The sequence below is a fragment of the Trachymyrmex septentrionalis genome, unplaced genomic scaffold, assembly GCF_001594115.1.
Source record: "Trachymyrmex septentrionalis isolate Tsep2-gDNA-1 unplaced genomic scaffold, Tsep1.0 scaffold106, whole genome shotgun sequence".
Lineage (NCBI taxonomy): Eukaryota > Metazoa > Arthropoda > Insecta > Hymenoptera > Formicidae > Trachymyrmex > Trachymyrmex septentrionalis.
This window is the reverse complement of record NW_017304185.1, coordinates 127,111-137,170: the sequence shown is the minus strand read 5'-3', so window position 1 is coordinate 137,170 and position 10,060 is coordinate 127,111. Positions and strand designations below refer to the sequence as shown.

Below are 10,060 nucleotides of genomic sequence, written 5' to 3'. Positions count from 1 at the left end.
TATATATATATATATATATATATATATATATATATAGAGTATTGTAGTAAATCTTTTATGTTATACATAACGTTACATTTCGTATCTTACTTTTTATCTTGAGCTGGCTCAGCGTCTTTTTCCCTTTGCAATTCGACGAGACTGTGATAAACTCGGTGGCGCCATTCTTCATCGCTGGGCAATATCAATTTTTCGAGTTCTTTGTTACGTAGCTCTTCACTAAGAAGACTAAAATTCGGTATCTGCGCCGTAAGAAGAAGTCGAAATATCTTTGCGTAGAGCGTGAATATACTAGTTTTACGAATCTCGGTGCCGATGACAATTTCAATTTCAACATCGTCGAGAGACTTGCTAGAAGAATCGCTAGTCGACATTGCTTTGCTAGTGGACTCCTGCGAGAGCATCCGACACTCCTGAGACAGTCGATCCTGAGAAGTGTACGTCGATCGCACCACGAGAATTACGATTGCTTCGATGCAGAGCACCTCGTCATGGAACAAGTCAGAATGGATTCTCCAATCGAAATTATTCAATTATTGATCCTTAGATTTCTATTGAATTTTCGAAGGAAAATGGAATAATTCGATTGGATTCCGATTGGAACTCATTCAGACATACGTTTCATGCATGATAAGTTCAATAATATCCAAGTATACCGCCGTCAGACAATGCAGATCGTGCAGACTGCTGAATATACCAAGAAGGAAGCTTAACAACGATGAGCCAAGCACGTTAAGTGAAGGAAAGCACGCTTTAAGAGAAGCACAATTACAACTTGTCAATCAAGAGGAGCAATCCAGACAGAAGTTGAGAAGCGCGCATTTAAAATATGCGGCACGCGAGCAAAAACTAGCTTTTATACTTAATTGCTAATAGCACGGTGTACCAGCAAGTACCTGCAGCAATTGTTCGCTCGCGACGCAAACTTTTTTTCTCTCTCGTTGCCGTCGTGACCGCAACCTGGCCCTGGCAATCGTCTAACGAAAAGTCAAGAGAAGACTGAAGATACCAAGTCCGGGTCGTCCGTGTCGCGCGACATCGCGTGCTTTCGAAGCGTATCCCACGAAATTGCATCTTGGAACTCTCTTATCAGGTCGAAAACGACTATTTTTACGCTATCACCGTTAGAGTCGTCTCTATTAAACATAGCATATATACCCTTTTCTTTCTATCAATTGTCTGTCCGTCCCCGTCCATTTGTGTATCACTGGATATTATCAAAATTGCAGTGAAAATGTTGAAGTTATACAAAGATATAGTATAATAATTATTTAAATTCAACAAATATAATAATGTTTTCCTGAGAAGATAGATACGTTTATTTTTGTTCGTTCCTTAATATACGTGCATATATATACATATATGTACTTATATCTCAAAGTGTCGTCAGAACTATATAGAACTGATTAGAACACGCGATATACATGATTATGAGAAAATACAACGTAAGAAAGTGCAAATAATTTTATTAATTTTACTGCTTTTGCTGATTTTACTTTTAATTAAGAAATAGCATTGAAATAGTACCGCAAACTAGTCTAGATTTGAATAGTCAAAGTTACGATCGATACGAGTGAAAAATAGGCAGAGGGAAAAGAATATCTAAAAGAATATTCGCGCTGGCGCGCGATATGCCTTCTTCTCTATACAATACATACAATTTATTGCGTATTATATAAACGATATTCAATGATCCCGTATCGAATTGCGCCTCGTGCACGGCCACGCGAGATCAAATATTTTCACTAGACAAAAAGAAAGACAATAGACAGCTGTCACGTACATGCCCGATCGATCATTTCAGAACGACGGCGGCAGGTACGATCGTGCTGTTGACACAATTCCAAAGGAGTAAGAAGCAAACGGCTAACATATCACGTTATATGCATCGCATATAATTAGGATACCAGATGCTTTGATGCTATATTATATTATTAATTTTAATTTATATTTTTTATAAATTCAAACTCGTTACTTCAACTTGTTACCATCTTTTAATTCTTTAAAATCTCCTTTGTTCTGTACATATTAGAAAATATGATGATAAATTGTATTAGAGGTTGATGATGGGATTCTCCGTTCATATGCTTTGTAAGAATAAGTAAAAAAACACATGATTGACATATACTTATTTAATAACATTGTTACAAATTAAAATTGTAAGATAAATATTATTTATATAAAATATATTAACTTTATACGAATGTAAAAAGGCACGATACTACATATACTTACAGTTTATTCTGGTGTGTGTGTGTGCGCGCGCGCGCGCATGCGTGTGTACATGTGCATCTGTGTGTAAAATCTTCTGTTTTAGCTGTACATTTTTACATCTCTTTCTATATTTCACATTTGTCGGATCGACTACTTATTAGTTTAAAAGAAAAAAAAAAAAACTAAAACTTAATAAAATGTAAAAAGTACAGCTAAAAAAACTAAGATCAATTACATTAAATTAATTTTTATAAATAGCTCTTCAATGGCAGTTTAACAAGAATCACTTCCCGATTGTTAGAATAATTAGACTATCAACTTTAGTAATACAACATTTGCGCGTAAAGCTAATCGATTGAATACATCAATTTTATTAATTCATTCCCTTATACTTCGTAAAGAGATTATATAACACGCGAAGCGTAGATTTCAGATCCAGATTTACGATATCTGTAAGAAACGTTTAAACGTGTAAAATAAAAAAAGATTGTAAGATTAAAATGTTAGCGACTAGTTGTCGAAATTACAAACCTTCAGGACGAGCTTTTGGTTTTGCTAATCCAATATCTCGCATAATATCAAATGCAAATAAAACATTATGAACTTTTTGATCAATGGTTCTTGGTGTCAAATGAAAGCTGCCTAATGGAACAAAGAAACCCTCCAAGAGACCAAGCAGCAGAATTAAGAAAACACCATCGTGGAATTGAGTATCCAAATCAGTTAGTTCCAAATGTACTTTGCTTAAATGCTTATTAACAAATGTTACCAATGACTGAAAAAGAAGATTGATAATAGAAAATCATGTCTCAAAAAGGAGAACAATAGTCGCAAATATAATCACCATAATAAGCTTACTTTTTTTACAACGGCCAATTTGTCAGGTGCGTGATCGAAAAGAGTATCAAATGCATCACGCTCACAACGCATACCCAAATCGTCATATGTTGTCGTTAGTTCTTCTCTTACTGTTCTATGTATCAACTGACCGTCCTTTTTACGTACTACAACTACCTGAACAGCAACTCTTTCTGGCAATCTAACGGGAGCACGAAAGAGCCGTGCTAGACCAACCAGCAGATGTAAAATTGCAACGATATTTTTTGAATGTACAGATTCAACGCTCCATTTGTAGGGTGGATATCGACCCAGGACACGATTAGCAGTGGACAAGACAACAGCAAGTTTCTGCTTCTGTCCTTCCTCAGATTGAGTTACTTCAGGTACATCCAGTTTCTCTCCAGTTAGTTTTTCTAAAAAAGCAAAATGTTGACCTTAGCAAAGTATTATTCTGTATTTTTGATCTTGTAATCATGAGCATATATTTATACCTAAAAGTTTTTGTAGCACTTGTCCATCGTAAAGATCTTCTACAATATCCTTCACAATAATTCGCTGATCAGCTAATTCATCGTTGACCCATTCGATTAAGACGAATATCAAATCTCGTAACTTAGAATCTTCTAAAGATTTCGGCTCTATCATAGAACGTTCTTCATTCTCATCAAGAGCGTACTCCTCTGGTGGCATATCAGGATTAGCGGCGTATCCAGGTGAATCAATTGCATATTTTCCTTCTTCCTGAACATCTTTCACTAAAAAAAAAATAAACTAAAGTAAGCTTGTTTACATAAATCCTTCAAGTTACAATCTTCATCCCTTAATATTTAAGATATATCTACAATTGAAATGGTAATTAAAATATTTTTACAGAGTATTAATTATACGAGAATTAATTATAAATGTATCTATATAGTAAACACGATGCAATTGATTGATCTAAGACGAATATAAACTAAAATGGAAAGTTTTTCTATTTTCAAACAACTCCAATTTTTCTCATTTGTCGAATATATCTCGCTCCATATAAGGATATAAGCTTCATCGGAAAATGACGTAATCAAGTATATATACAAATTTTGCGTGGTTATACAATATGAGAGACAATACCTTCTTTGATACGTTTCTTCCGTCCGAGAGTTCCGATTTTATCCCAAAAGCTTTCTTCCTTGTCCTCTTTCTTCGTGGAAACAGGGGTTCGCGGCGACTTGGGTCGAGGAGACGCCATTATTCTCCTTTTCTGTTGCGCTCCTTATTCTTGTTTCTCATAAGTTGCGTTCAGCAGAAAGCTTTATTTTGCAACTGTTGGAAGTTTTCTTTGCATTGATTGGATTATACTTTTAGATCTAAAGGAATGGTCCTATCTCAGCAGATAATCATAAAACGATTGCAAAACTGTCGTGTTCTAGGCTGTGTTCGCTTTGGCGCTTACAACGCTTTAAAGTGCCTTTTCATGCTAACGCTCGACGCTCATTTTCAGCGTCAAAACAGATCACGAGATTAAAATTGACGTTTAATATTCGTCAATTTCTATCATGTGACTTATTTTGATGCTGAAAATGAGCGTCGAGTGCCAGCATAAAAAGACACCTGCAGTACGAAATGGCACTTTTAAAGTAAATTTTCACAAGCTGCTCAAACCGGCTGTTTCAGCGACAAAAAGAATCACGTGATCAAAAGTGGCCTAGTTTCCACCGAGAGTTTAATCCAAATCAGAATGTAAGAACCAACCAACTACAGTCGAGTATTTACCTCCTTTACAGTCAAACAAGGGGTGATGAAAACTAGGCCACTGTTCAATCCGAGCTGAGCGCTCGCTGTTATTGGTATAGGCTATTCTTTTAGATCATCCAATCAGCATTTTAGATCTGGAAAAATACATCAATAGCAGCGAGCGCTCTCTTAACTGTTGAGTCCGCTAAACGCAACCAAAATATCGAACTTACACACCAGGGTATCAATTATGAAACTTTATTCCTAGAAAATTGAAATTAATGAAGAAATTTTTCACTTTTCACTTTTTCCTAGGATGAAAAGTAAAAAGTGCAAAATTTCTCCGTTAACTTCAATGGCTAAAATTTTCACTTTTCATTTTCCTAGAAATAAAGATTCATGATTAACACCCTGATTGGAGGGCTCGTTATTCCCTATTGCCTGTGCTTATTGTCTGTTATTATAGGTCTGCTATTATAGGTCTGTTTTCTGTGACTAAACTAGTGTACACTTTTGGAACTTGAAGTGAGATAAGTATATTTTTTGTAGCGGTTTGCTACATATAATAAATGTAGGTAATGATCGTCACGCGGATTCAGAAGTAATAACGTTTATTTATTATCACATACAATATCTTAACGCGACAATGTAATATAATGATGTGTATGAGGACGGTTAAAGAATGAATAATAATGAGAGTGTATCTAGATGGGAACTTGAGTATCGTGTTCGTGAGAGCGCGCCATCTGGTCGCGGAGTATGTACGAGGGGGGACCCAAAAAAAACGGGAATTTCGTCATAACTTCTTTATTTCTCAATATTTTAACACCAAATTTTAATCACCTTCAAAGTATTCGCCATTGACCACAACGCACTTCTCCAAACGATTCTTCCATTGTTCAAAACAGTTTTTAAATTCACTCATCGGGATGTCCTTTAAGCCTTCCAGCGATTTTTGTTTCACCTCCTCCACAGTGGCAAAACGCTTTCCTTTCATATTCCTTTTGAATTTGGGGAACAAAAAGAAGTCACAGGGGGCTAGATCCGGTGAGTATGGGGGGTGGACAATTGGTGTCATGGCGTTTTTGGTCAAAAATTGCTTCACGGAAAGGGCGGTGTGGGCCGGCGCGTTGTCATGATGGAAGAACCAGTTTTCGCCGAAATGTAAAAAGTTGTTTTACTAAAAAAATCTCACAGGCGAACCGATGCACTCACAGCGACACAACTTCGCACACTGACGCAGGTGGCGTGACACTAACGGACATGTGGTCAAACAATAGGTTCCCCCACTCTCCCTCCCCACCACAGCGTAATTCCCGGAACTTATGGGTCCCCCCTCGTATATCTAAATGAGTATAAGGCATGAAGTATAACTGAAAGAGTGTGAGAATGTGTGTGTGTCTCCACAGTTCGATATTTGTTGATAGTGAGAAAGAGAGTGCTAGTGCAATCTAATGCAGGAACAGAAAAAAAACAGACCATATGTTTAAAGGCTTAAATACAATAGGCACAGGCAATAGGGAATAACGAGCTGTCCAATCAGAGCTCTGTTATGTAAGTTCTCTGTGCCTATTGCCTGTGCCTGTTGTGTTTAAGCCTTAAGCCTTAATGCGAAAAGACTTCATGTTATCCTTTCACCATATGATAGTCTAACAATCAATACATATGTATGTATGTACGTACATCAATTGAAGTCCAAATCCATTCGAATTGATATGTGAATTCAAACTGTGTCCAACCTAGTCCATAAACGCGATCGCACGAAACGTACGAGAATTATGAGCTTTTTGTTTAATTTAGTGAAAAGCGCATTTCTCGAAATGTTGCGATTATTTTGGTTTGGCAAACAGAAGATGTCCAATTCTTTAAGCATATACATTAAAACGAATACTGGCAATACTCTGTCCGTCGAGTTAGATCCCAAATGGGACATAAAAAATCTAAAGGAGATTGTTGCGCCTCGGATGGGGATAGCGCCGGAAGACATTAAAATTATATTTGCAGGTAAAGAACTGCACGATTCAATAATAATAGAGGTGAGAGCTTGCTTATATACACATGCATATAAAAATGTTTTTCTACTTGCACAACTGATTACAATATTCATTTATATTTAATGTTGCAGGAATGTGATTTAGGACAACAGAGCATTTTACATGCAGTACGAACACCCCATAAAATGCAAGATAAAAGAAGAGCGAATGTAAGTCTTATAGAGGAATCTACATCAGAGACATCCAATTTGAATGACAGTGGTAGCAAACCTATGAATGAGACACTTATGGATTTACCCTTGGATGAATCGGATCAAAATTTATCCTCTGAAGGTGACAATGATATTAGTTTAAATGATTAATTTCTACAAGTACTAACAATGAGAAACAAGGATGATTAATTCATCATCTTATTATTGCTGACAGAGCAGCAGGAAAGTCGAGCACATTTTTATGTATACTGTTCAGCTCCTTGTAAAGATGTGACCGCAGGTAAATTAAGAGTCAAATGTGCAAGATGCGGTAGTGGTGCTGTAACTGTTGATAGAGACCCTCAATGTTGGCCAGATGTGTTGCAACCAAGGAGAATATCTGTACATTGCGAAAGTGATTTTTGTCCTGTAACTTCAAGTATGTTTAGTGATGAAACGGAGAATCAAGTTAATTATGCTCATTTTTATTTTAAATGCGCTAAGCATCCCAGTTTAGGAGAAAACGATGAAGCTGTACCCCTTTATCTCATAAAGCCAAACTTGAGGAATATTCCTTGTCTAGCCTGTACAGATATCAGGTGCTTAGTAGTATAAAAATATAATATCTCAAGAATATTACTTATTTTAGATGATAACTAATATCGATATTTTGCTATCTAGAGATACTGTACTGGTATTTCCATGCGAGGCTGGTCATGTGACTTGTCTTGACTGCTTTCGTGAATATTGCACAGTTCGTTTACACGAGCGACAATTTGAATTTGATACTACCGAGGGATATTATACATTGTCTTGCCCTGCTGGATGTCCCAATTCTTTTATCCATCAAATTCATCATTTTCATCTCCTTAACACGGAACAGGTCAATAGTATAACATAATTTTATATATTTGTTATTATTAAATTAAATTTTTTTGACACATCTTCATAATATATATATAATAATATGCAGTATGAAAGATATCAGAGATTTAGTGCGGAAGAACATGTTTTACGTGCTGGTGGTTTTTTATGTCCACAACCAAACTGTGGGATGGGTATTATACCACCTTCTACAGAAGATGATACAGAATGCCGAAAAATTCAATGCATCGGTGGATGTGGCGTAAGTAACTCTTTGCATATAACATTTTCGTTCTACAAAATTTTTTTATACATTTTTCATCTTTTTTCAATTACATTTTGTGCTTAAGTTGTACATTTTTTAATTATATTTTTTTACATGGATTTGAATTAAATCCTACATTAGAGAGAAGAAAATTTTATGTTAACCAGTACTTTTGGAGTTCTCAACATAAAATTTTTTAGGCAAATTAAATTAAAATCACTAATATTGATGGAGATGATTTTTTTCACTGATTTGGCTTCAATTTGTAATATTATATGTTATGATACATAGAAAACGAAAAAGGAAAAAAATCGTTTTTAAGCAAGTAAAAAAGTATAAAGTATTAAAATATGACGTTTGTTGTGAAGTTAGGAAATATATCATGTTTAAGCTAATCGATGGGAAAGACTGTCTCCTTCAGTATAACATCAGGCTTCTACAATGACTATGTTTACATGGCACTCTTAATTTGATTTAATAATATCCGTAGATGTTATTGAGTCATGTTTCACGACTCAATTACGACTATCTCTGTGCCGAAGCCCTAAGAATGCCATGTAAACATGGCAAATGAGTCGGAAGTCCTAAGGCCTGCCGCACACAAAATTCCGCAACAGTGATCGTAAGACGTGAACTTAAACCGATGAGCCAATCAGAATACTACTTTAAATCTACGTACTCTAACGGAAATAGAAATAGCAGTAAACTTATCCATAAGGCGAGTTTCAATCAGTCGAAATTCACCTTATTGCGAGGTTATGGATAAGTTTACTGCTATTTCTATTTTTGTTAGATTACGTAGACCTAAAGCAATATCCTAATTAGCTCGTTGGCTTAAGTTTACGTCTTACGGTCACTGTTACGGAATTTTATGTGCGACAGCCCTAAACTCCGTTTTACAGGATTGCGAATATTTAAACTATAAGAAATTAGTCAATTACAGTTGAATGTGATAGAAGTAATTGACTATGATTGGCTAATTTCTTACGGTTTACGGCTTGCGACCTTATTGTAGAATAGACTTCAGACTGGTTAAAGCATTGTCTACAATGAATAGTAGCAGTAGAGGCTGTAGACACAGTTTAACTATGTACAGTTACGACAGTACCAGCAAAAGGAAGAGCAAGGAAGAGTTCGATTTTCTTCTGCTCATGCATTGGCTGTAAAATCAAGAATATGGCGGAGCCAATAGGAGCTCAAAGAGTCTTTAAGAGTCTAGTCTAGATATTACACAAGTAGAACCTGTCTTATCACAGGCTCTACTTGTGTAATACCCACAACATGGCGCGAGTCATGTGATCTAGGATACACTACATCAAAGATGCCGACGATCAGTGTCGTAACTATATAGGGTGTGTTCCCTTTTTACTGCAACCATCATGACGTCACAACAGTGCACTACCGTAACTGTTCCAAAATTACTGTTGTACTACCAGCACTACGGTAACGTCGTATTTTGGAACGGCATTGCAGTAGACTGGCAGTAGTGTGAACAGACGTGCGAACAAACGTGATGGACAAACGCACTAAATTATCAATAAATTTTGAACGAAAGCAGTAGCGATAGATCTTCTGAGGAAGATGATCCCAATTATAGGATTACCAATTCAAGCAGTTCGACCTCATGTTAAAAATTATATGGACACAATTAATGAATATTCAGATGTGGAATTTTAAAAGTCATTTTCGGTAAAATGAACATGTGTGCATCTTCTGTATATTTAAATATAATGTTTATATTTTTTTATTTTCTGGATCGAATATTTTCATGCATTGTGTTTCTTTAAGCGACGCATATTGCACTGTAACTGCTTTACTTTGAAAGCCGCAGTAGTCGCAGTGACAATATAGCTCTCATTTATGACATCATTGAGGAAATTAGACGCTGTCGCAGCGCACTAATAGCGCAGTAATAGCGGAACAATTTTTCAGTACTTGTCAATACTGGCAATGTATATCGGAACACACGATAAATCGAT

The 10,060-nt window shown here is 36.0% G+C and overlaps 2 protein-coding genes across 2 annotated transcripts in view; one reads left to right on the top strand and one right to left on the bottom strand.

Annotated features, from left to right (window-relative positions):
- Positions 1-2,350: 2,350 nt before the first annotated feature.
- Positions 2,351-4,449, bottom strand: LOC108745772 (beta-parvin). Its single transcript, XM_018482115.1, has 5 exons — positions 4,165-4,449; positions 3,546-3,809; positions 3,073-3,467; positions 2,746-2,989; positions 2,351-2,664 (listed from the first exon to the last, which is right to left on the bottom strand). Exons 1-5 carry the CDS (start codon positions 4,280-4,282, stop codon positions 2,588-2,590), a joined length of 1,098 nt encoding a protein of 365 aa, XP_018337617.1. The 5' UTR covers positions 4,283-4,449; the 3' UTR covers positions 2,351-2,587.
- A 2,006-nt stretch (positions 4,450-6,455) lies between these two features.
- The window catches only part of LOC108745765 (E3 ubiquitin-protein ligase parkin), an 8,495-nt gene continuing 4,890 nt past the window's right edge, over positions 6,456-10,060 (top strand). The window contains exons 1-5 of the mRNA XM_018482106.1: positions 6,456-6,803; positions 6,893-7,094; positions 7,188-7,551; positions 7,634-7,835; positions 7,926-8,078. Coding sequence (XP_018337608.1) covers positions 6,546-6,803; positions 6,893-7,094; positions 7,188-7,551; positions 7,634-7,835; positions 7,926-8,078 — 1,179 coding nt within the window. The 5' untranslated portion in view covers positions 6,456-6,545. The remainder of the gene's footprint in view (positions 6,804-6,892; positions 7,095-7,187; positions 7,552-7,633; positions 7,836-7,925; positions 8,079-10,060) is intronic.